This window comes from Gorilla gorilla, chromosome 20 (assembly GCF_029281585.2).
Source record: "Gorilla gorilla gorilla isolate KB3781 chromosome 20, NHGRI_mGorGor1-v2.1_pri, whole genome shotgun sequence".
Lineage (NCBI taxonomy): Eukaryota > Metazoa > Chordata > Mammalia > Primates > Hominidae > Gorilla > Gorilla gorilla.
Genome location: NC_073244.2, coordinates 22,338,115 through 22,364,975, shown reverse-complemented (window position 1 = coordinate 22,364,975; position 26,861 = coordinate 22,338,115). Strand labels below are relative to the sequence as shown.

The 26,861-nt window shown below is 46.4% G+C and overlaps 1 protein-coding gene and 1 pseudogene across 1 annotated transcript; both read left to right on the top strand.

Annotated features, from left to right (window-relative positions):
• Positions 1-4,170: 4,170 nt before the first annotated feature.
• LOC101126416 (cytochrome P450 4F11) lies at positions 4,171-23,003 on the top strand. The gene is made up of 12 exons (XM_004060214.5): positions 4,171-4,691; positions 7,131-7,275; positions 9,237-9,290; positions 9,381-9,508; positions 11,826-11,947; positions 12,626-12,896; positions 14,300-14,366; positions 14,564-14,693; positions 21,798-21,931; positions 22,027-22,091; positions 22,288-22,370; positions 22,766-23,003. Exons 1-12 carry the CDS (start codon positions 4,494-4,496, stop codon positions 22,941-22,943), a joined length of 1,575 nt encoding a protein of 524 aa, XP_004060262.3. The 5' UTR covers positions 4,171-4,493; the 3' UTR covers positions 22,944-23,003.
• Positions 23,004-24,766: 1,763 nt separating this feature from the next.
• LOC101126053 (inositol polyphosphate multikinase-like) lies at positions 24,767-26,011 on the top strand (annotated as a pseudogene).
• Positions 26,012-26,861: the final 850 nt, after the last annotated feature.

The window sequence follows — 26,861 nt, the reverse complement described above, 5'->3', positions numbered from 1 at the left end:
GGCCTGTTAGGGACTGTACCACACAGCAGAAGGTGAGCGGTGGGCAAGTGAGCAAAACTTCTTTGGTATTTAGAGTCGCTCTACATCACTCGCATTACTGCCTGAGCTCCGCCTCCTGTCAGATCAGTAGCAGCATTAGATTCTCATAGGAGTGCAAACCCTACTGTGAAATGCACATGCAGGGAATCTAGATTGTGTGCACCTTATGAAAATCTAATGCCTGATGATCTGTCACTGTCTCCCATCACCGCCACATGGGATCATCTAGTTGCAGGAAAACAAGCACAGGGCTCCCTGATTCTACATGATGGTGAGCTGTATAATTACCTCATTATAAGTTACAATGTAATAATAATAGAAATAAGGTGCACAATAAATGTGATGCGCCTGAATCATCCTGAAACCATCTTTGCCTCTCCTCCCTCTGCTGCAGCTTGTGGAAAAATTGTCTTCCACGAAACTGGTCCCTGGTGCCAAAAAGGTTCGGGACTACTGCTGTAAAGGCATAGTGTGTATGTGTGTGTGTGTGTGTGTGTGTGTATGTGTGTGTGTGTGTGCGCTGAGGTCTCCATGTTGGGGGACATTCAAGCAGAGACTCTCATGGATGCAGTAGCTGGGCTGTGTAGAGCTCACTTCTTCACTAGATGGGAGGCTGGGCTCCATGGATTGTTCAGTTCCCAGAACCAGAACAGCTGGCATCTCCCCTGCAAGAATCCACCTGTGAGTCTGCCTTAACACCTAACAGGTGTTCAAATTTTCTGTTACTACTTCACCACAGATAACTCTTCTGGACTCAGGCCAAGGCTCCTGTGTCTAGGAGGTTGCTCCCCTAGCCATAATCTACAGCCAAAGAGAGCAGGTGGTGAGGACAGGCTGGACCTTTAGGTCCCTTCTCTAATACAGTGCAAGGCCATGTCTCTGCCCCCTGTGGGATCCAGGTCAAACCCCATATCCAGCTTACACAGCAACTGCAACAACAGCAGGAACAGTGAGTTGCACTTGCTGAGCCTTTAGTCTGCCTTGTGCATTTTGCATGCATTGTCTTTTTAAGTATTATGACAACCATGTGAGGTGGGTGCTGCTGAAACGCCCATTTACAGACGTGAAGGAGCACGGCCCGCTGGTGAGGGTGGCACAATGTGAGGCTGGGTGGGAGGTCTGGGTGTACAGCCTGGCTCCACCTGCTGTGCAACTGTGGGTGGTCACTTAAGTATCTTCCAGGCTTAATGTTTCATTTGTAAAATGAAAAACAAGGTGACTAATATACTTAAAGGACTTAAACCAGGCTGTGTGGGTTATGTTGGCAAATGGTGGTGGCCACCATTCCTGCTCTAGGCTGCCTGCTCATCCCAGGCACACAGGTGATCTACAGTGTGCCAAACCCCTCTAGCCACTGGGAGCGCTTTCTTCTGTGTCCCTATAACCCCGCCTGTTCATCAAACTCTGGCTTTGCTCCCTGAGCCTAACAGGGATGGAACTGCCAGTAGGTGAGGTCTGTCCTTGCAGAGGGAGTAGGGATTTTGGGGGATGCGCCCTACCCCACCGAGGCTGTAGGACCAGGAGCCTGAATCCCCTGGCTGATTGAGCTGGCAGTGGTGGTGGGGTGGGGGAGGCTTTGGGGCTCCCCAACACCCAGCCAGTGTCAGGAGCACTGTCTTCCCTGCCCTCCTGCTTAGCAGCTCTGCTAGGAGCCCTATCCTTCAAGCACCCCCTCACCCAAGTCCACCCGGCAGGGCAATTCTGGACAGGATCCAAGGAGGGCCAGGAGGGGAGCCCTGGGTCTGTTGGGTGGAGCATCCGGGGTGTGGGAGGAGGAGCCAGGTGCTGATTCAAGGGCCTCAAGATATTTCCCCTCTGGGACCACGACATTGCCTGAGATTCCTCCATTATACATGTCCCTGTATTAATATGGCATTGACCCTAATGAATGGGTGCAGAACAGCATGGCAGAGGAAAAAGGTTTGGGCTTGAGAATCTCACAAACCTGGCTTCCTGTGAGCTCTGTAACTTGGGCTAGAGGCCTGCCCTCTCTGAGCCTCAGTTTGTTCTTTTGTTAAATGGACGCATTCCCTTCTCTGGATGCCATCACTCGGGTCTCTCCAACAATCCCAGGGCTCTGGCTCAGAGAACCGAGGGGAGGTTGGTGGGAAGGCTTTGGGCATGGTGACGCAGGTGAGCATCTGACATGAGCAGGTGCACTTGACCTGGAGTAGGTGGAACACAGTAGGCATGCTTTACCTAGAGCCCCTGCCACACAGTAGGAGTGCTTTGTGGAGAGTTCCTTGCACACAGTAGGCATTCTTTATGTCAAGAACTTTGCATAGAGTAGTTTTACTTTATGTAGAGCACTCGACACACAGAAAAAACACTTTATATAGAGCATCTGGCACACAGTAGGAGTGCTTTGTGGAGAGTGCCTTGCACACAGTAGGCATTCTTTATGTCAAGAACTTTGCATAGAGTAGTTTTACTTTATGTAGAGCACTCGACACACAGAAAAAGCACTTTATATAGAGCATCTGGCACACAGTAGGTGTGCTTTATGTAGAGTACCGGACACACGGAGTCAGAGTTTATGAAGAGTACCCAGCATCCAGAGTAGGCACGCTTTATGTAGAGCACTTGGCACACAGAAAGAACACTTTATGTAGAGCATCTGGCACACAGTAGGTGTGCTTTATGTAGAGTACCGGGCACATGGAGTCACAGTTTATGAAGAGTACCCAGCACCCAGAGTAGGCACACTTTGTGTAGAGCACTTGGCACGCAGTAGGTGCACTTGACATAGATCACCAGGCACGTAGTAAACATGCTCTACATAGAATATCTGACACACAGTAGGTGTGCTTTATATAGAGCAGCAGGTGCAGAGTAGGTACACTTTACATAAGTTACTCCGCACAAATTTCACTTTATATAGAGGACCGAGAACAAAGAAGCAAGATTTTCTGTAGAGCGCCCAGCACACAGTGGGCACACTTTACATAGAGCACTTGGCACACAGTACACAACATGTATACAGAGTACCTGGCACAGGGTAGGTGTGCTTTATTTAGACTCCAGTACACAGTAAAAGAACTTTGCATATTGTCTTTTGCAAAGAGCAGAGACTGACACACAGCAGCTAAAGTGCTAGCTGCCAGCCCCTTCCCTTCACTCCCTCCTCAGAATCTTTCATCTGTCCCCATCTAAGGCCCATTTTCCTGTGATCCCTCCTCTGTCCCCCTCTAAGGCCTTATCTGACATCCCATTTCCCAGATGGGAAGCCTGAGTCAAGGAGGGGCTCACTACCCACAGTTAGGGCAAGGGGAGGGCAGAATAAGGACTCCACTCAGGGTCCCCCATCTCTGCCCTCCTGTCCCTGGCCCCATCCACTCATGGCCCCTCTCAGCCTTACCTCCCATCTCCCCTCTCTGTCCTCCTATGCTGAGCCCAGCCTCCAGGTATTCTCCTCCAGCGGGGCTCTTTATCTCTAAAATCTGACCGGGTAATCCCCAGCACAGTTAGATAGTTTGTTCCTACTCCTGTCAGTCATGTCTCGACCCAGGCCCTGGGTTGCCTGGAGGCAGGACTTGAACTCCTGCCACACTGTGAAGCCAGAGGCCAGGAGCTTCTGTCTCTGAATCTCCTAAGTCTGCACTGAGAAATGGTGCATGATGAACTCCTGGACCACATGTGGAGAGGAGCTCAGAACATGATCTGGCACAATGGTTGGCCTGGCCCCACTCTCTTGCCACCTGAACTCTCAAGTTCATAACTTTATCTGCCACACCGTTGCCTTGGAAGGGCAAGGTGGCTGTAAACTTTGGGGCTCAGAGTCACTTCCTCAAGATCCCCTCCCACTCAGGTGTGAGCTGTTGAGACCTGCGGATCCTGTGCCCATGCTGTGTCACCCTGAACTGGCTCCTCTGCACCCAGCTGGCCCTACACCAGGTTTTGGTTGGTTGCCCAGGCTTGGAAGACACACCCAGTCTATGGGGATTGGCTCGCCCAGCGCAGCCCAGCCTCCCACAGCCTTCCCGAAATCAGGGGCCAGAGGCAAAGACCTCCTAGCAGAGGGGGAGAGGAGGGTGTGTGGGACAAGCTGCTTCTGATAGGAGCCAGGCTGGCAGTGGCAGGGCTGGAGGGTCCTGGCCTGGGATGGGGAGGGGACTGCCCAAGGTTGGGGTGGGTCAAGGCTGCTGGCCTGGGAGACTGGTGATTTCCTGGTAACTGGACCCCTGGCAACCTCCCAGTGATTCAGGCTGGGCCTTTTTGGATTCTAATCAGCCTCTCTCTCTCTTTCCCTTTCTGTGTAACTGGAGGCCACTTGGCTGCTGGTTTTCATTGGGCATTTCTGGACTTTAGATCTCAGCTCTTGTTTACCCATCTCAGAGCCTTCCCTGATCTGCCTCCAGCACTGCCCATCCTTGCCCCTCTCCACTGTCCTTGGAGCTTCCTGGGTCCTTCCCTGGGACTCAGGATCCCACCCTCCATCCCGTCTGCCCTGCAGGATGCCGCAGCTGAGCCTGTCCTGGCTGGGCCTCGGGCCCGTGGCAGCATCCCCATGGCTGCTCCTGCTGCTGGTTGGGGCCTCCTGGCTCCTGGCCCGCGTCTTGGCCTGGACCTACACCTTCTATGACAACTGCCGCCACCTCCGGTGTTTTCCTCAACCCCCGAAACAGAACTGGTTTTGGGGACACCAGGGCCTGGTGAGTTTGTCAGCAGGACGGGTCTGGGATCTCAGGATGCATGGAGTTCCTGAGGGGCAGGAATGGGGCTCAGGGAGCTGGGTTTTGAGGGTGGCTGGGGTGTGGGAACACAGAGAAGAGAGGGAGGCAGCTCACTCATTCCTCTGCCCACTCACTCATTCCTCTCCCGACTCACTCATTCCTCTCCCCACTCACTCATTCCTCTCCCCACTCACTCATTCCTCTCCTCACTCACTCATTCCTCTGCCCACTCACTCATTCCTCTCCTCACTCACTCATTCCTCTGCCCACTCACTCATTCCTCTCCTCACTCACTCATTCCTCTGCCCACTCACTCATTCCTCTCCTCACTCACTCATTCCTCTCCTCACTCACTCATTCCTCTCCCCACTCACTCATTCCTCTCCTCACTCACTCATTCCTCTCCTCACTCACTCATTCCTCTCCCCACTCACTCATTCCTCTCCCCACTCACTCATTCCTCTCCTCACTCACTCATTCCTCTGATGTGCCATCCCAAGTCTTTCTCACCTCCCTGTCCTCCCACTCCAGCCTGCTTGGATCTTTTTCCTGCCTGTCTTCCCTGTGTTACTGCACTTCTGAAGGGCTCCTGTGGGAGTGGTATGGGTGCACAGAGCAAAGATCTCCTGGCATTTGCACCTTCTCCACTGCTGGATTTGAGGCCTCCTGAGTCTACTGTCCAGGGACTACTCCCTGCCTGGCCCGTTTGCTTGTGTCTGCCCATCTCTGTGCTGCTGCTTTCTCACAGGAATTAGCTCTGAACCCCTTTCCATACACAGGGACACAGAGGGTCCAGAAGAGAAGTGTGGGCAGTCTCCCGCTGCCTCCTTTTCTGGAGGCACCTTCCTCCTATCTTGCTCTTCCTCACTAACATGTCCCAGTCGGCCTTGTTACCTGCCTGAATAAAAGTTGGCCACTCCCTTCTCTTTTCAGAAGCTGTCCTTGACTCCGCAGACCTTGGCCTCCAACTTAGACCTGCTCTCCCATTTGGGGGACATGGCCTTGGTCTGCTCACTTGTAAATGGCAAAATTGATGGGCGTGTCCATCGGTGCAGTGGAGGGTGAATAGGACACACTAGCACAGAGCCTGGCCTGCAGGAGGTGCTTACTGTAGACAGTTAAGAGTCACTCCTCTACGCCTGGGGGCTGCTGAGAATGGAATGTCCCCAGTGTGGGAGGAACAGCCGCTGGTGGGGACCGGCCAGGACATGAAAGGGATGTAGGAACCAGCCTCAGGGACATGTCCTGAGGCCACACTGCTGTCCACAAACCTCCTTCCATGCAGACTTTTCCATGTGGCCATCCCCAGGTTGAAACCATTTCCAAGACGAGAAAACACATCCTTTTGAGCAGACAGCTTGCCTTCTCCCTCTGCTTTGGTATTTACTCTTGGATCTTTTATTTATTTATTTATTTTTGAGACAGAGTCTCACTCTGTTGCCCAGGCTAGAGTGCAGTGGTGCGATCTCAGCTCACTGCAACCTCCGCCTCCCAGGTTCAAGTGATTCTCCTGCCTCAGCCTCCTGAGTACCTGGGACTACAGGTGTGAGCCACCATGCCTGGCTAATTTTTGTATTTTTAGTAGACACGGGGGTTTCGCTGTGTTGGTCAGGCTGGTCTCGAACACCTGACCTCAGGTGATCCACCCACCATGGCCTCCCAAAGTGCTGGGATTACAGGCATGAGCCACCACGCCCGGCCATTATCTTTGGATCTTGGAGACAGCCCCAAGAGAGAAGGAGCAGGGGTCAGCAGAGATTCTCTGCAGCTGTTCAGAATCCAGACACGATGCTCAGGGCAGAGGCTGCACCACATCTGGAGGCTGCAGGGGGAACTTGCTGTGGCTCCTGGTGGGGAGGTGCATTACTCAGGGTTCTCTTTAGAAACTGAATTGACAGGATATCTTCCCGCTTATATCTCATGCATGTATGAGACAGAGAGAGAGAGAGAGAGAGAGAGAGAGCGTGAGAGAGAGAGTGTATTACGGAAATTGGAAAATGTGACGATGGAGGCCAAGAAGTCCCATGATATAGCATCTGCAAGCCAGAAACCAGGGACGCTGGTGTTGTAAATTCAGTCTGAGTCCCAAAAGGCCTGAGAACCTGGAGTTCTCATGTCCAAGGACAGGAGCAGATGGATGAGCACATCCACCCTTTCCTCTGCCTCTTTGTTGTATCTGCACCATCAAAGGATTGGATGACACCCACCCCCACTGGGGAGGTGGATCATCCTTCCTCAGTTTACCTATTCAAATGTGAATCTCTTCTGGAAATACACCGATGGACACATCCAGAAATAATGTTTTACCAGCATATTTTATCTGGGCATCTCTTGGCTCAGTCACGTGGAATTCATGGTTAATTCAGGATGCCTAGAATTAACCATCACAAGGGCTGACGGCCTCTGCCTTGTTTTCAGGTCACTCCCACGGAAGAGGGCATGAAGACATTGACCCAGCTGGTGACCACATATCCCCAGGGCTTCAAGTTGTGGCTGGGTCCTACCTTCCCCCTCCTCATTTTATGCCACCCTGACATCATCCGGCCTATCACCAGTGCCTCAGGTACCCGTGCAGAGCTTGTGGTAGTGGGGGCTGGGAAACATCCAAGGCCTTCTAGCCTCTCCCCTCCCCAAGCTTCTGTGTGGCCCCTGCAGGACCCAGGCCCCTCTTCCTGCTTCTCTCTCAGCCATGTTCCTCTTTCCTTCATGTATTCACGAACCCCCATGTCAGCGTCTCCTCCCTCCACTGCCATCTCTCTCTGCCTTTGTGTTCTGGGCACCACTGGGGCTCCAAGAAGCCTCGATTTAGGGCCCTGTCCTCGAGAAAGCCCCATGCTTGAGGAAATGGATCTGGACAGAGACGTTTCAAACTTCGTGGAGTCAGGAATTGGCAAGAAGGAGATGGGTGTGACAACTGGGAGAACAAGGTCTTTCCTGGGGGCAGATTGGAAGGCTTCCTGGAGGAGGAGTTGTTGGAAAAATGAGTAAAAAGATTTTAAAGCAAGGGGAAGGGTGATGCAGTGGACATCATTAGTATCCAGGTACCCCTGCCAGGCCTGGCATCAGCCTTTTCTGTCCCTAAGCCTATGGTACTAGGGGGATTTGAGGCTGGTGGAGAATCTGGGCTGCTATTTATGTGATGTTCAAGTCTGGTGAGTTTATTCCTTTTACCTCATCCTGTCACTCATCCACCCTATTCATGGCTCTCCTGCTCCAGGCCCCAGCAATCTCCAGTAGGAGATCCCACCCCAGTCTGGGGCCCTTTCTTTACCTCTGCTCATCCTGTGCTTGAACAGGCCAGACTAAGCAGGGGCAGGGGAAGCATCCCACAGAAACTATGGCTGTAACCTCAGGATGCTGAGTGACTCTGGGCAGGTCCTCAGCTGTCTCTGGCTGCTGAAGTCTCTTTCAGTTGCGAGTGATGGAAACTCAAACTCATGTGGTCTAAGCAAATAAAGAGAATCAATGTGCTGTAAGTCTGGGGAGAGTGGTCTTCAGGCATAGTTGGATCCAGGTGTCAATTAATCCACATCACTGGGAATCTGTCTCCTTCTCTCGATTTTACCATTCTCTGTGTCACTTTGCCTTTTCATATGGTGTCAACGATGAGTCTCAGAAGCCCAGTTCCAATCAGAAAGCCCACCTTTCTTCCAAGGGTCCCATAGACAGCCTATGTTTTCTACATTGTATCTGGTATACGCTTCCACCTGGGATCACATAGAGAAGTCATCATATGTGGGGCTCAGTTGTGGCTGAGGACATTTGGGGCATGCCAGAGTCTTTTTGGTTCTTGTCTGAGATGTAGTGTGAGATTGTCTTTTTATTCTACTTCAAATGTCTTGGCCATGTTTGGTGCTTGTCCAAGGTGTAGGACCCAGGGAATCTTTGAGAACTGTCTGAGATATTATTTGAGTCTTAGTAGAGTTAGGTCTTAGGGTAGATTTGAATTATGCTGAAGAATAGGCTTGGTTATACCGGGCCATGTTTAGGACATTAGTGACATCATATTTAAATGTTACCTAGGACCCGTCACTGGGGTACACAGAAGTCATATCAGACCATCTCAGGTCCATGGCAGAGCATGTTGTGTCATTTAGGGTTTGTCATATGTGTTTTGGCCATGTCAGGGAATGTTAACAACTGTCAGGGCAATATTCCAGGTCCCAGATCCATGTCAGAAGATAGCAGAGACTGCTGGGAGTAGACAGAGTGTCCTAGGTCCCTGTAAAGGCATTCTGTAGAGTGTTGAGCTATGCTCAGGTGTTGCAGAACATGTTGGACCATGTAGGAGATATGTCACAGTGTGCTGGGGCATGCTGTGTTATTGCTCTACTCTGTCGCTGCAGCCTGGTCTGGTCTCTCCTTCCTCCATCATCCTTCCTTCTTCCTCTACCCTTGGCCTTCTTCCTGCTATGCTGGGTGGGATGGGTGGAAGTGCACACTCCTGGCTGGGAGCATTCCTCCATACCCAAAGTCCTTTTCTCACCCCTCTCCATGGCCACTGATGGTCCTCAATCACGTCAGCTGCTGTCGCACCCAAGGATATGATTTTTTATGGCTTCCTGAAGCCCTGGCTGGGTGAGTAATTGAGGTGAATGGGGTTGGGGATATCCTTTAGGCATAAGGGAGGGTGCTGCCCTTGACCACTGTCCTTGGTTGCCCTGCCAGGGGATGGGCTCCTGCTGAGTGGTGGTGACAAGTGGAGCCGCCACCGTCGGATGTTGACGCCTGCCTTCCATTTCAACATCTTGAAGCCTTATATGAAGATTTTCAACAAGAGTGTGAACATCATGCACGTGAGTCCCTTGAACTCTGGGTCCCAGCTGGAGCCTTGGGGCAGAGGGACCACAGGCATATCTGCTCTGGAATTTTGGTTGTGCTTTGGGGCCAATGCTCTTCCTCTCTGAGCCTTGGTTTCCCTATCTGTAAAATGGGAATAATAATCTCTACTTAAAAGGTGGTAATGGATTCATGTCCCCAGCACATAGTATGTCTCGAAAGGTGTGAGTTTCCATGCTTCTCTCACAGAAATCCTTCAAACTCAAGAGAGTAAAGACGAAGATTGCATAGTAGCAATTGCTGAGTACAAACCGCCTGAAAACTCATTGGTTTAGAGCAATAAGGGTTTATTATACTTAACAAGTGTGTGAGACAGTTGGCTGGTTCTTCTGCATGTGGATGGGATCACTCTTGGTACATGAACAGCTGTGGGTCATGTGGGCAGCTTTGCTGATCCTGGCTGTTTATTCACATGTTTGTTTGGGGCTTTGCTAGCTTTAGGCTGACCTGGGATGGCCTCAGCTGTGACACCTGGACTTTTCTCCATGTGTTTCTCTGCCTCCAGGAGGCACCCTGCTGTTCACATGGCACAGACTGGGTTCTGAGAGACTGCCAGGAGACTGCAATGTCTCTGGACATTTTCTCTGCAATGTTTCAAAGTTCAACCAGGCTTAGGTCAGCACAGACTCAAAGGGTCATAAAACAGTCTCCATCTCTTAATAGAAGTTGTTGGAAATCACAGTGCAAAGGGAGAAGTGAAGAATTGGGAGTTGGGATTTTGTGAAGTGCTTAGGATGTTTTTCTTAATTGCAAGCTGATAAGCTAGCTTTGTTAATACTTCATGGATTCTGCAAGGAGATACGAGAGTCCTGGGTCAGAGACAAACAGCGATTTATTACTCACGGCATAGCAAGCAGCATGTTCTTGGTTTGCATAATTTCTCCAAACCACCCAAATCCCACGGGGTGCCATAGAGAGGTTTGAATAGTTGCCTGCTCATGCAGTACGGTGCATGGAAGGAAACGAGCACTAGGCTTAGGGAATCTGCTTTCTTTTTTTTTTTTTTTTCTGGAGTCTCACTCTGTCACTCAGGCTGGAGTGCAGTAGCATGATCTCTGCTCACTGCAAGCTCCATCTCCCGGGTTCACGCCATTGTCCTGCATCAGCCTCCTGAGTAGCTGGGACTACAGGCGCCCATCACCATGCCCGTCTAATTTTTTGTATTTTTAGTAGAGACGGGGTTTCACCATGTTAGCCAGGATTGTCTCGATCTCCTGACCTCACGATCCACCTGCCTTGGCCTCCCAAAGTGTTGGAATTACAGGCGTGAGCCACCGCACCCAGCCGGGAAAGTGCTTTTTTAGCAAGCAGAAGCAAGCCTGATATGTGTTCAGGAGCAGTCATTGCCTTATCTCTCAATGTTGTTCTCTGCAAACACAATTCTGAGAAACGGCCCAAACAACTACAGGGTGTGTGTGTGTGTACATATGTGTATATATATATGTGTGTGTATATATATATACACACACACACACACGTTTGCTTTAAGTTCTGGGATACATGTGCAGAACGTGCAGGTTTGTTACGTAGGTATAAATGTGCCATGCTGGTTTGCTGCACCCACCAACCCGTCATCCAGGTTTTAAGCCGCACATGCACTAGGTATTTGTCCTTATGCTTTCCCTTCCCTTGTCCCCAAACCCCTGACAGGACCCAGTGTGTAATGTTCCCCTCCCACAATAGGGATATTTTTGAAATGAATTTATAGCAATGGAAATGAGTAAAACCAACATTTACTGAGCACTCACCATATCCCAGAAACAGTACCATTTGCCAACTCCATGATACATATTTAGGAATTTAATTTTAATAACCCCGTGAGGCTTTGGTTGGTTTTGCCCTGTTGCAGACTATGAAACTGAGGTCCAGAGAGATTAGGGAGCTTGCCAAAGTTCAACCAGATAGTAAGTGAGCTACGAGTGGTGGAGCAGTGATTCTGTCCTGGTTTATCTGGCCCCAAAGCATGTTGTCCTAACTGTTACTGAAGATTTGATAGATGGGACCTGTGGGAGTGCAGGAGGTTGACCAAGAGCACACAGACCATAGGAGACTGAACTGGGACTTGAACCCAGGTCTCTCGACTCCCAGCCATGAGTCTTTATCTCCTAATAGTAACAGTTTCTGCTCCTATCCAAGGCTGGTCCTTCCTGGGGATGGGTACCTGGGGCAGAGGACCAGGAGGATGACTGCAGGGAGTCCATCTTGATGTTCGGGTCTGGGAAGGTGCTCCCAGGAGGCAGTTCCCAGCTTTGGCTCTGTTTTTTCTCTGGCCAGGACAAGTGGCAGCGCCTGGCCTCAGAGGGCAGCACCAGACTGGACATGTTTGAACACGTCAGCCTCATGACCTTGGACAGTCTGCAGAAATGTGTCTTCAGCTTTGAAAGCAATTGTCAGGAGTGAGTCCTTTCCTAGGACCTGAGAACTTGGGCCTGGAACCCAAGGGAGTAGGTTGGAAAAGGATGGCTGACCGGGGTAACCAGAAGTGCCTTTCTGAAGGCACTTTCTGTGTGTCATAGCTGGGCTTTGAAGGATGGGGAGGGGGAAAGAGACAGTAGACATGAGGTTGTGGAAGTAGACAGGGGATAGATTTCAGGACATTGAAAATCAGGAAAAGTGGCATGAACTTTATCAGGAGGTTCCCAGGAATCTTTTGAAGGGGGTTGGGCCGATGACAGATGTGGTCACAGCTGAGCTCTGTGGAGGTCTGCCTGTCATGTAGATGCTACATGGAACAGACATTGAATGCAAGTCGGTTATGGTGGGGGCTGGGTCAGAAAGAGCTGGAAGACAGTGAGGTCTGAGTTTTGTGAACAGTTTTTGGAAGGAAAAGAATGCAGGCTGGATACTGGGTGGGAGAGACGGGAGAGAAGCATGGTGTCCAAGCTATGCTCTGGGTACCTTGGTGCATGGAGGCAGCTCTCAGAGATGGGATGCCTCAGAGAAGAGAGTTTGGAGAGTCAAGTCTCCTGGCTGTTTATGGATACTCAATTTCTTGATGGGCAGTAGCTTCTAGCTGCTGGTGAGAGGTGCTCCTGGGACTTTGCATATGTTAAGTTGTTACCTCCTTCATGCAGGAAGCCCAGTGAATATATTGCTGCCATCTTGGAGCTCAGTGCCTTTGTAGAAAAGAGAAACCAGCAGATTCTCTTGCACACGGACTTCCTGTATTATCTCACTCCTGATGGGCAGCGCTTCCGCAGGGCCTGCCACCTGGTGCACGACTTCACAGATGCCGTCATCCAGGAGCGGCGCCGCACCCTCCCCACTCAGGGTATTGATGATTTCCTCAAGAACAAGGCAAAGTCCAAGACTTTAGACTTCATTGATGTGCTTCTGCTGAGCAAGGTAGGCTTCTCTGGGATGTGAATTCAAGTAATAGAGTGGAGATTTATGCCTCTGTCAAATGAAAGAACTTGGACTTGATCCAAAGGGCACTGGGATCCATGGAACATGCTTGAAAAAGACAGGTCAGAGATAGGTTTGAGAGATGACTCTGTGGAATTCAGCTGGCAGGGGACTGCTAAGTTTGAAATAGTGAGGAGCCTGAGATTTTACTCTACTTACATGTTAGCAAGTTAGGCTGACATATTTTTATGCATATCTATCTATGGCTATATCTATGATGACAGATGCACTAAATCCCTGGATCACAGCAGCCTATTCATCATTCACAGCAATAGCAGCAACCAGAGTAGGATTGTAGAGCTGGCTCTCTATTCCCATATTCCTTCTAGTGTAACACAATGTTTTTACCTGTAAATACACCAGAATGCACTGCAGAGAGGGGCCCCACAGTATACATCTTGGGGCTTATATAGGATAGCTGGCTAGCACATCTGCCCCTTCTTCCTTCCAGGGCGAGAGTGGGAATGAGAAAGAGAGAGAGAGAAAGAGAGAGAGAGAGAGAGAGAGAGAGAGAGAGAGAGAGAGAGAGAGAGAGATGTTTGCTTTGTTCTGGAATAAAAACTACTCCTTTCCAGTGAGATCGCCATGCCTGTAGGTTTATAGGTTTATAACCCAGATGCCTTCTGGAAAGATAAGAAGTATTCTCTGAGTTTACCACTCTAGAATGTGAGCAAATACATTCAGAGTAATACTTCAGTTCTTTCTTTCTTTCATTTTTTTTGAGACAGAGTTTCACTCTTGTTGCCTAGGCTGGAGTGCAATGGTGTGATCTTGGCTCACTGCAACCTCTGCCTCCCGGGTTCAAGTGATTCTCCTGCCTCAGCCTCCTGAAGAGCTGGGATTACAGGCATGCAACACCATGCCAGGCTAATTTTTTTTTTTAGTAGGGACGGGGTTTCTCCACGTTGGTCAGGCTGGTTGCGAACTCCCGACCTCAGGTGACCCACCTGCCTCGGCCTTCCAAAGTGTTAGGATTACAGGCGTGAGCCATTACGCCCAGCCAATACTTAATTTCTAACCTCCAAGCGAAATTGCCATTGAAATATGCTGTAACCCAGGTTGCCAGTTAATGCTTTACTCCAAAAGTCCTCATTATTCGAAACAAGAAAATATCCATAGGTCATTGACTCTTCCCAGCAGGGCCAAATAAGAGGTGAAGAAGCCAGCGGGAAGCCTGTGGGTGGTGGGCTCTGATGCTGGTGACCACGAGACATCTAGCAGTGCATGATGGGCTTGGGTTTCTGGAAGGAGGATGGATCTTCAGAAATTATCTTAGGTTTGACTCAAGAGCCTTCAGAGCTGGTGTAATTTGAGGCAGGGATATTGTCTTGCCTTCTCTCCAGGATGAAGATGGGAAGGAATTGTCTGATGAGGACATAAGAGCAGAAGCTGACACCTTCATGTTTGAGGGTGAGGGTCTCAGTGTGGGACTACAGTGGGGACAGGGGCCTCTCCATCCCAGGAACATAGTGGGTGGACCCTGGATCACTTAATTCTGCCCATCCTCCTCCTCCCTACATTCTCCTGAGGGCCTCAGAGTTTGGGTGCTCTCCTCCCTCTGGTGCTGAAGCAGCCCAGAAACCCAGTTTTGCTTGGCTGCCCCTCAGGCCATGACACTACAGCCAGTGGTCTCTCCTGGGTCCTATACCACCTTGCAAAGCACCCAGAATACCAGGAACAGTGCCGGCAAGAAGTGCAAGAGCTTCTGAAGGACCGTGAACCTATAGAGATTGAATGGTGAGTGCAGGTGCTGGCCTGTTCCTGATCTTTTGTCATTGGTTCTGCTCCTCAGGTGGGCAGAGGGAGGGAGTTTTTTGGGTCAATTCTTCCATTATCGCTTAGTGGGAATCGGTGCAAATCTCAGAGGTAGGGCTTAATACACAGCCCGGCCAGCAGGGGATGGTTTGCAGGCTTTTGGGACCTGGGCTGCTGGGAGAATTGGTGACAGCATGTGAAGGCAGATGATGCCACTTAGCATGTGTTCAGCAAATGAATTTCTCCTCCACCTCCTCTTTTCGCTGAATTATCATGTTTTTTCAAACATCTTCACTTTCTGAATGTTTGCTCTTCCTTACCCTAATTTCAATCCTGTTGTACAGTCCAGGGATTTATAAGAGAGACCTGAGGGTAAAAGTCATTCATTCCTATCCAGAACACCTGCATTGTTCATCCATCCAGTCTTCATTCAGCAAATGCTCCCACGCTGCATTCCTATCCCCAGTTTTGTATCTAGCACCTTTCGGTGCTCTGGAGAGCTTGGAAGAATCCAGCCCTGCGATCTGTTTTCCAGGTGCTCCCAGCCTGGTGGGGGAACAGTCCCAGGACAGGAAACTCCCAGCCCACATGGGCAGGGATGAGGTTGAGAACAAGAGAAGCATGACTGGAGGTATAGAAAGTGTCTCACCCGGCCACAGTGGCTGGCACCTGTAATTCCAGCCACTCAGGAGGCTGAGGTGGGAGGATCACTTGAGGCCAGTACTTCAAGATGAGCCTGGACAACATAGTGAGAATTTTTCTCTAAGAGACGTGAATAGATGAAAATAAAAGTGAGGTGTCTCAGTTGAGATCCTTAATAATGATCAGTAGATATTTGGATGCAGTAGGGCTCTAGGTCAAGAAGAGAGCCTAGGCAAAGGTCGAGGGAGGAGAGAGGGAGTGAGAGAGAGAGGGAGAGAGAGAGAGAGAAACAGAAAGAGAGAGAGAGAGACCAAGAGTGAGAGAAATAGAGAGAGAGAAGAGAAAGAAAAGAGGGAAAGAGAGAAGTGGCTTGTGTGCAGGGGGAGGGAGAAGGTCATAAAAAGAGAATGGAGAGAGAAGGAAAGCAAGAGAGAAAGAAAGAGAGAGGGAAGACAGAAAGAAACAGAGAGATGAATAGAGAGGGAGAAACTGAGTCATGATGAGAAGATGAACCTGGAGATGGCAGCAGAGCCTGGGTGTGGAATACATGGAAAAAAAAGTCAAGAACTTCAATTTTAACTCAAGGGCAATGGGAAGGGACAGGTAGCAGGAGAATCTTTTTAGGGCTAGTGTAGAGGGCATACTGGAGAGGACCAGTTGTAGAAGGAAGTCTCAGGGAAGGACATTCTGAGGTCTGAGCCAGGCCAGGAGCTGGGGATGGAGAGGAGACATTGAGCTGGACAGGCCTTTTGAAGGTAGCGCCCTTACATCCAAGCCTTTGCTCAGCACAGGGTCCTGTAAGGCGGAGAAACATTTTTATGCTTTTAAAACCAAGATTTCAAGCAAAATTACACATTGTTTAAAAAAGTGTCCAAAAATTTCGATAAAAAATGAGCTTCCCTCTTAAGCCTCACACTCCTCACTGTGGCAGTTTCCATCATCAGTGGTTTTCTGTGTGTCCTAGAAAATGGCTATCCTGATGCCCACTGTATATGAACACATGCTCTCTTTTTCTGTGTGAGTAGGAGTACATAAAATAGACACAGGTCTGCCCACTAACAATCTATCTTTACGATCTTCTGTTTTTCTCAAAATATGAGTTTTGGAAAATGAGTTTGTTTTTTAATTTGTCTTTATTTTTAATTGACAAATTTTGATTATATATATTTATGGGGTACACTGTGTGTTATGATGTACACAATGCAGAATGATTAAATCCACCTGATGGTCATATCCATTACCTCATATACTTATTATTTTAGCAGTGAGAACATTTGAAATTTTCTCTTTTAGCCGTTTTGGAAAACATAACGTATTATTATTAACTGTAGTCACCATGCATATAATAGATCTCAAAACTTTTTCCTCCTGTCTAATGGAAACTTGTACCCTTTGACCAACATCTTCCTGTTCTTTCTTCCTCCCTCCTCTGGCAACCACCATTTTCTTCTGTCTCTGTGATTTCTATGTAACCTATTTTAGCTCTCACAGGTAATTGAGATCATTTGCTATTTGTCTTCTTGTGCCTGGCTTATTTCACTTAGCATAAAGTCCTCCAGAATCATCCATATTGTCACCAACGACAGGATTCTTTTCATTTTAAAGACTGAGTACCATTCTATTTTGCATTTATACATGGAAAATGAGTGTTGACATCCAAAAACAATGATGAGAACAGATTCTTCTTGGACTCAATGAGACACTACAGATAAGACAGGGTTTAACCTTGACATTCCCACCACCCCACCTAATATCCTCGCTTTCCCTAAAGGGGTCTCTTGAGACATCAATTTGTCATCTAACTGTCTGCTTATCTATCTATCTATCTATCTATCTATCTATCTATCTATCTATCTATCTATACATCTATACATCTGTCCATCCGTTCATCCATCCATCCATCCATCCATCCATCCATCCATCCATCCATCCTTTATCCTATCTATTCATCCTTCTTGTCTATCTATCTATCTATCTATCTATCCATCCATCGATCTATCTATATCATCTATTTCCATATATATACTATGTATTTTATTGATATAAATAGGAGTCAATGAATTATATACATATTTATATATTTTAATATATATTAAATTTATTAACATATTTATTTAATTTAATAATTAGGAGTCAATGAAATGTATATATTTCATATACATAGAAATATATATTTCCATATATACTATATATATTCCTAATTATTAAATTATAATATGTTATTAATATGTTCATTTAATTTAATAATTAGGAGTCAATGAAATGTATATATTTCCATATACATAGAAATATGTATTTCATATATATATATACTGTGTATTTTGCCCTTTGCTATTTACATGTATGCATTTTGTGGCTTATTTTTGCCACTCAACAGTGTGTCTTACAGCTGTTTTTTTTTTTTTTTTAGCATGGCATAACATTCCATATTTTATTTGTTTCACACCTTTGTTGAAAGCACTTGTGTATCTTTCCAGTTATTGTAGATATGGCCAATTTGCCTTCCAGAATCTCTGTACTGATTTACCTTCCAGCCTGCATTGTGTGACACAGCTAGTGACCTGTTTCCTCCTTTTTTGTAGTTGCATTGTATTCTATGGTACTAGCGTTCTGTTGTGTGGATGTTTATCTAAACCTCTTTCCATCAATGTATATTTAGCTTGTTTCAGACTTTTGCTAAATTAAACCTGTTGCAGTCAGCATGTGTGTACAGTGACCATTGCTTATTTGTGTGAATATCTCTGCAGGACAAATTCCCAAAAGTGCAATTGCAGAATAAAAGGCCATTTTACTCCACAATTTTAATAATAATAAAAAATCTATTCCTATTAGCTGAGTTTGATGGCAACAGCTTTCCCATAACTTCGCCAAGAGTATTACATTATTATTATTATTTTTTTCAACTTTTATTTTAAGTTTCAGGCTATGCAGGTTGGTTACATAGGTAAACGTGTGCCATAGTGGTTTGCTGCACCTATCAACCCATCGCCTTGGTATTAAGCCCAGCATCCATTAGCTATTCTTCCCGATGCTCTCGCCTCCCCAACCCCTCCCTGTGACAGGCCCCAGAGTGTGTTGTTCCCCACCATGTGTCCATGCGTTTCCCTTGTTCGGCTCCCACTTGTAAGTGAGGACATGTGGTGTTTGGTTTTCTGTTCCTGCATTAGTTTGCTGAGAATAACGGCTTCCAGCTCCATCCATGTTCCTGCAAAGGACATGATCTTGTTCATTTTTATGGCTGCATAGTATTCCATGGTGTATATGAACCACATTTTCTTTGTCTGGATTATCACTGATGGGCATTTGGGTTGATTCCTTGTCTTCACTATTCTGAGTAGTGCTGCAATGAACATATGCATGCATATATCTTTATAACAGAATGATTTATATTCATTTGGATCTATACCCAGTAATGGGATTTCTGGGTCAAATGGTATTTCTGCCCCTAGATCTTTGAGGACTCACCACACTAAATTTTTGTCAGTCTGCATATTTCTTCTTTTAGTGAACGTTTCCTTAAATAAGAGTGGGATAGAACATCTCTTGCCATTTTTTTTTACTTTTTATGGAAGAGATCATCTTACATTGCTGTTTTCCTTTGGGTTATTTTCTCATATTTACTTATGAGACTATGTGTTAAAATAAATCTTTTTTTCTGTCTTTTGTTGGCTTTTGACTTCTTGGGGACACTTTTGGTTAGTTTATATGAAGCCAATTTTGTCCACGTTTTCTTTTGTAGCTGTACTATCCATCCATTTACCAGGGTTTTGTGGGGCTTCCTTTACCAGATGTGGGTTTTCACTTATTCACATATCTGTCTCTGAGCTCCCTATTCCATTCTTTGGTCTGTTTTTCTGTTCTTGCAGCTTTGCCATGCTACATTTGTTACTGTAACTCAGTAATAGGTCTTAATGTCTGGTAGAATGACTTTCTCTTCTGTTTTTATTTCAATAATTTGGGGGTGGGGTACAGGTGGTTTTTGGTTACATGGATGAGTGCACCTGTCTCCTAAGCAGTGTACACTGTACTCAATATGTAACCTTTTATCCCTTGCCTCCCTCCCAACCTCCCTCCCTGAGTCCCCAAAGTCCATTATATCACTCTGTATATTTTTGCATCCTCATAGCATAGCTTCCACTTATAAGTGAGACTATATGATATTTGGTTTTTTATTCTTGAGTTACTTCACTTAGAATAATGGTCCCAGCTCCATCCAAGTTGTTGCAAAAGACATTATTTCATTCCTTTTAATGGCTGAGTAGTATTCTATGGTGTATATATGTCACATTTTCTTTATCCACTCGTTTGTCAGTGGGCACTTAGATTGGTTCCATATCCCTGCAATTGTGAATTGTGCTACTATAAGCTTGTGTGTGCATGTGTCTTTTTCATATAATGACTTCTTTTCCTTTGGGTAGATACCTAGTAGTGAGATTGTTGGATGGAATAGTAGATCTACGTTTAGTTGTCTAAGGAATCTCCTTACTGCTTTCCACAGAGGTTGTACTAATTTACATTTGCAGCAGCAATGTAAAAGTGTTCCCTTTTCACCATATCCACACCAAAATCTATTGTTTTTTGACTTTTTAGTTATGGTTATTCTTGCAGAAGTAGGGGGTATCTCATTGTGGTTTTAATTTGTATTTCCCTGATGATTAGTGATGAGCATTTTTAAATATGTTTATTCACCATTTGTACATTTTCTTTTGAGAAATGCCTATTCATGTCTTTGCCTACTTTTTGATGGGGTTATTTGATTTTTTGCTTGCTGATTTGTTTGAGTTCCTTGTAGATTCTTGATACTAGTCCCTTGTCAGATGCATAATTTGCAAATATTTTCTTCCACTATGTGGGTTGCCTGTTTACTCTGCTGATTGTTTCTTTGGTTGTGCAGAAGCTTTTTAGTTTAATTAGGACCGATTTCTTTATTTTTGTTTTTGTTGCATTTGCTTTTGAGGTCTTAGTCATGCATTCTTTGCCTAAGCCGACTTGCTTTTCTCTAATATTTTATTTTCAGATTGACCTAGCTCTTTATGATATTTTTCTTCCCAAAAAAGTTTAGAGTAAGTTCATCAAGTTCCTAAAAATTAGATAGATTATCATTTGCACTGAATATATTCTCTTGTTTGACTTGAATATGTGATTGATATGTGTGAAAACAGGTAACATCATAATATTGACACATAGTTTGTCATAGTAAAATGGTTATTAATGTATTCAAATAATATTTAAGCTTTTAATAGAGCTTAAAATATTTGCTTAGATGTCATATGCATGTTTTGTTAAATCAATCCTTACATATTTTGTTGCTATGGTGAAATGTATCTTTTATTCAGATAGAGGGAAATGTATAAATTCATTGGAAATACAGAGACTTTACGTCTCTTGTTAAAATTTAATTCAGATATTTTATATTATTATCATTATTATTAATATCTTATCTTTTATCTTTTTCCAGATGCTTCTTATTTTCCTGGAAAAAAAATCAACTCAATCTGGTTGCCATGTCTTATAATAAGACAATGTTTAGATTACTCAAGCATATAGTTTTTGTTAAAGGCTGTTAAAAGCTCTAGAAGAAACCATGGGAAAATTATTTTACAGCTTCAGAGTAGGGATAACCCTATTTTGATACAAGTCCCAGGAGCTACACAAGAAAAGACTGACATACTGTTAAATGACAAAAGATATGGAATATGTGTATAGTATATGATGTACTCATATTTTTAAGATACTAAAAATTAGCTCTAGAAACATAAAAATAATAATAACTTAGGCAACCTGTGAGGAGAAGAAGCAGGTGACTTTGGGCCATAGGGGTAGAGGATGTTTTATAGTTTTTAAATTTAGAGCCACTTAAGTGTACAATGTATTAAAATTTTAAACAGTCACAGAAAAAGAAGAAAGATTAAGCAAACAATTCAGCTCCCTTACTGGGTCTTAAATGTTTATAAATGTTTTCCAGTGAAGTGTTCTGTTTTTCTAAGTATAAAATCACTGTCTGCCACCGCCACATTTCAAATTGCATTCCTCTCTTTTTTATTCCCTTGTCTAATTGCATTTGCTACTATCGCTAATACAATGATGAATAAGAGCAAAACAGTGGATCTGGGTATTTTGTTTCTTATTCACTTGCATTTTGTGTTTGCTTTCTTGCCATAAAGGATATTTACCTTTAGGCCAATATGTTAACCTTTTTAATAGCTGGCTTCAGAGTGTTGTGTTTTCCTCAGAATAATCTTTAAAAAATTGGCACCATTTTTTTCTGGTACTTTTCTAATTTTCTGCTTTTCTAATTTTTTTCTGCTTTTTAAATTCTCCAGTATTTCATCCATGTGAAATTTATTTTGTGATAGGGAGAAAAAGTCTCACTTGGAAACAGAGAAGCTGGAGAATTTTGTCTTTGTTCCCTTGATAATGATTGGGGCTGGGGTGTTTTCTTAGGGACGACCTGGCCCAGCTGCCCTTCCTGACCATGTGCATTAAGGAGAGCCTGCGGTTGCATCCCCCAGTCCCGGTCATCTCCCGATGTTGCACCCAGGACATTGTGCTCCCAGACGGCCGGGTCATCCCCAAAGGTGCTCACAGCCTCAGGGGGAGGAGCCTCCTGGGTAGCAAGAGGGGTCCCTCAGGCAGGGGGGCCTTGTCCTGACTGCCCTCTTCTCTCCCACAGGCATTGTCTGCCTCATCAATATTATCGGGATCCATTACAACCCAACTGTGTGGCCAGACCCTGAGGTACTGCCTCCCTCACCCCACCCTTTTTGGAGTCCATTCCAAGGTTCCTAGAGGAGGTGACAGGGTTTTGATCAGGAAAATCCAACATCACCTCCCCTCAATGGAGACACATCTGCCAAAATGTCTCTCCAAGGCCGGGGGTCTTGGAGACAACTGGGAGACCCCACCCAGAAAGCCTTCTTGGTCTCACCTGCAGGTCTACGACCCCTTCCGTTTCGACCAAGAGAACATCAAGGAGAGGTCACCTCTGGCTTTTATTCCCTTCTCGGCAGGGCCCAGGTAAGGGTGGCCTGTGTCTGAGGCAGAGATGGCATGATGGGTGCAGGGGTCCAAAAAGGGGGAAGTTACAGATGGTCCCAGTTCCAGCTCTCCTTCCCTCCCTTCCTCAGGAGTTCATGGGCAACTGTTCATAGAATGGGGTTGGGAAGGTCCTAGAGGGGTCTGCGGTGTGCTCAGAGTCCCCTCCTTCATCTGTTTATCTGAACTGGGGGTAGGAGCCTGGGCCAGGTTTGGGGGATATGCAAGCACATATGGGAGTCCTGTGGACACTTATCCCCTCTTTCTGCCCCTCAAGCCTATCTGGGTGCGTTTGGGGTCCCAGGCCAGGTTCTAAGCATGATGGGGCCGGGATGGGGGTCATGGGCACAGTCAGATTCCCTCACTTTTGCCCCCAGAAACTGCATCGGGCAGGCGTTCGCCATGGCTGAGATGAAGGTGGCCCTGGCGCTCACGCTGCTGCACTTCCGTATCCTGCCGACCCACACTGAACCCCGCAGGAAGCCCGAGCTGATATTGCGCGCGGAGGGTGGACTTTGGCTGCGGGTGGAGCCCCTGGGTGCGAACTCACAGTGACTGTCCTACCCACCCACCCACCTCTGTAGAGTCCCAGAAATAAAACTATGCTGACACCTCTGCTTGAGCCTCGTTGACAGCCAGCATGGGACTCCTGGGGACTGGTGGGATCTAAGAAAGGGAGGTGAGTGGGTGGAGGCAGGGTGATGTCTCTGAACCCAAAACCCTGACGGCCTCTCTGGCTGAGCACAGGGCATCTAGGCCCTTAGTGGATTCTCCCAGAGCCCAAGTAAAAACTTTATCCTGTGGGCAGTAGGGAGCCCTGGGAGGTGTTTGAGCAGGAGAGGGAACAGGATTAAGAATGGGTTTAAGGAGCAAGACTGAGACTCTGATGCAGCGAGAAACAACCATAGGGGCAGATCCCTTCATCTGTCCTGGGAATGTCCTCCCAAGACTGGAGTCCTCAGCTCAGAACAAAGGGAAAGGGGTGCAGCTTCCACCCTGGCAGGCTCTCAGAAATTTTTAGTTCCTTTTTCCACCAACATCCCACCCCTGTTTCTCCCCCTCCCAGTGCATTCTCTCTGTGACTCTCTTCCCTTACTTTCAGAGGCATAGGATCTGGAGCCAGACTGCTTGGGCTCAAGTCCTGGCTCTGCTGCGTGACTTGAGCAAGTTAATTCCTCTCTCTGTGCCTCGGTTCCCTCAATCATATAATGGAGACAACAGCATTACCTATATCAGGGTTTTCCTGAGGTCTCAATATAAGGGACTCAGAGCTGTGCCTGGCACACAATGAATGCTAAATATATGGAGCCATTATTATTTCCTCTCTCAGAAAGTCTGGCTGTTAAAGAATGTTGTCTTTCAAGATCGTTATTTCTACCATGATTTTAAAGACTGTGTTTTGGAACTCAAAGGCAAAAATTCTAATATCTGTGCTCCTTGAACAATCTCTTCTCCTAGAGGGCTGTGCATATAAGATACACACACACACACACACACACACACATATATATATATATATATATTTTTTTTTTTCCTGAGGATGGTGAAGGCACCTGACTGTGTGAGGTGGTAGGAGAATGAGAGAAACCTCAGTCAGTGTCTCAAAATAAAATCCTGCTACAAACATTGATCTCTTTTCATAGCCTAAGGGATGTTGCATCACTAAACCCTGTTGACTTCTCTAATCTCTTCTCTAGCTGATCTCCTTCCCTTGCTACACTCGGTTACTCTGGCCTTGATTCTGATCTCCAAATACATTATATTTTTTATTTGGGACCATTGTATTGCCTTTGCACCTTTATCAAAGATAAGTTGCCTATATTTATTTGGATCTATTTTTTGGGCTTTTAATATTCTGTTCCATTGACCTATTTCTCTTTTCTTTTACCAATACCACAACATCTTGGTTACTGTAGCTTCACAGTAAGTCTTAAAACTTGGATATTGTCAGTCCTCCAACTATGTTCTACTCCTTCAATATTGTGTTGGTTATTCTGAGTCTTTTGTCTCTCCATATAAATTGTAGAATTAGATTGCTGATATCCATAAAAAAAACTTTCTGGAGGGCCCCAGGGAGCGCGGGGCGCCGCTGCTGCTGCTGCTGCTCCTCCGCTGGGTTGTGTCTACTGGTCCCGCGGCTGCGGCTGCAGAGGCGCATGAGCCGGGAGCCGCGCTCAGCCGAGAGTTGGGCAGAGGAGTGCCCGCGCCGCCGCGGCGTCATGGGCCCCCTCCCCTCACCTCAGCGGGCACCAGCCGCGGGAACCCCCGGGCCTCCTCGCGCCCGAGCCTGAGCGACCCCTGGGTTCTCCGGCGCCCCCTCCCTCCCCCTATTTTTTTTTTTCCTGCTCTTGCTGACTCTACCTCTTCTGTTCTCCGTTATGGCAAGAGAGCCACCATCCCCGCTCCGGGTCGAGGCGCCGGGTCCCCCAGAAATGCGGACCCCACCGGCGATCGAGGCCACCCCTAAGGGCACCCTGCAGCCGGCAGGCGGCAGACTCCGCTTCCTCAATGGCTGTGTGCCCATCTTGCATCAGGTGGCCGGGCACAGGTATGGGAAGGACAAAATGGGTATACTGCAACATCCAGACGGCACAGTTTTGAAACAGTTACAACCACCTCCAAGGGGCCCAAGAGAGCTGGAATTCTATAATATGGTTTATGCTGCTGACTGTACCGATGGTGTTCTTCTACAGCTACGACAATGTTTGCCAAAATATTATGGCATCTGGCCACCTCCCGCTGCCCCAAACGATTTATACCTAAAACTGGAAAATGTGACCCATAAATTTAATAAGCCCTGTATAATGGATGTAAAGACAGGGCAAAAAAGCTATGATCCTTTTTGCCTCATCTGAGAAAATTCAGCAACAGGTCTGCAGGGACCCATTAATGGAAGAGATTGGGTTCTTGGTGCTTGGCATGAGGGTTTATCTTGTTCATTCCCATAGCTATGAGACACAAACCAACATTATGGAAGAAGCTTAACAAAAGAAGCTATAAAGGATGGAGTCTCCGGATTTTTTCATAATGGGTACTGCTTAATAAAAGATGCTGTTGCTGCCATTATTCAGAAGACTGAGAAAATTCTGCAGTGGTTTGAAAACTAGAAGCAGCTTAACTTTTACGCAAGTTCATTACTGTTTGTTTAGGAAGGTTCATCTCAGCCAATCACTACAAAACTGAATGACAGAAATTTGGCAGAAAAGTTTTTGTCCAAAGGACAACTGTCAGACACAGAAGTACTAGAGTGCAATAATAACTTTCATGTATTAACTTCCACAGTGAATGGAAAAATAGAGGCTTCAGTAGGCAAAAGCTTGTCCAAGGTGTATGCTCATCACAGGAAAATGTATACAAAAAAGTATCACAGTCAGACTTCATTGAAAGTTGAAAATCTGGAGCAAGACAATGGGTGGAAAAGCATGTCACAGGAACATTTAAATGGAAATGTACTTTCCCAGCTGGAAAAAATTGTCTACCATCTTCCCACTGGTTGCCAAGAGACTGCTGAAGTGTGCATGATAGATTTGGCTCATATGTTCCTTAGCAACACAGTAGATAAGGGATATGTTTATGGGCTAAAGCATTTAATTTCTGTACTTCGAAGTATTTTAGACAATTGAATTGTCTGTTGCAGTATTTTTTTTTTTTTTTTTTGAGACGGAGTCTCTGTTGCCCAGGCTGGAGTGCAGTGGCGCGATCTCGGCTCCCTGCAAGTTCTGCCTTCCGGGTTCAGGCCATTCTCCTGCCTCAGCCTCCCGAGTAGCTGGGACTACAGGCGCCTGCCACTGCGCCTGGCTAATTTTTTGTATTTTTTAGTAGAGACGGGGTTTCACCGTGTTACGCAGGATGGTCTCGATCTCCTGACCTTGTGATCTGCCCCCCTCGGACTCCCAAAGTGCTGGGATTACAGGTGTGAGCCACCGCGCCCGGCCTGTTGCAGTCTTTTTAAGAGGTGGGCCAATCATAATGAAGAGGAGCAGGCAATATCTCTGCACCTTTAATGCTATGCAACAAATATGTATTGTGAGTCGACATTTTATTTGTCTTTCTACTTTTGGAAGAAAGGTTAACTTTTTTATAATCTTACTCAGGAAAACTATATGTTCATTAGAAAACTATGAAGAATAAAGAAACTTAGGAATGTTAAGCGGGGAATGTAGTGGTACATGGCTTAAACATCTTTTTTGGCTCAAGCAAAATGCAAACCATTATTCAGTCATTAAGAGTTTAGTTAGCTTTCTGTAACCAATTCATGAAATCTCTGTCCACCCAATTTGACAATGAGCCATATCTAAAATAATACATTATTAGAACACCTACCCAAATCTCAAAAGCACAGGTTGATGTCCTTAGTCTTGCTATGTATGAAGTTATTAAAACTGGAGAAAATTCTACTTCAGAAATAAGTACTGCTTAGGTTTTATATTAAAAATTCAGACCAGCATATCAAAGGATGCTTCTTAGTGAAAT

What these genes read in the sequence shown, in the direction of transcription:
- LOC101126416 (XM_004060214.5), top strand. Translation starts at nt 4,494, where the DNA reads ATGCCGCAGCTGAGCCTGTCCTGGCTGGGCCTCGGGCCCGTGGCAGCA. An exon ending in ATGTGCTTCTGCTGAGCAAG is followed by an intron (nt 12,897 to 14,299) that starts GTAGGCTTCTCT and finishes CCTTCTCTCCAG; the next exon opens with GATGAAGATGGGAAGGAATT. An exon ending in CCCTTCTCGGCAGGGCCCAG is followed by an intron (nt 22,371 to 22,765) that starts GTAAGGGTGGCC and finishes TTTTGCCCCCAG; the next exon opens with AAACTGCATCGGGCAGGCGT.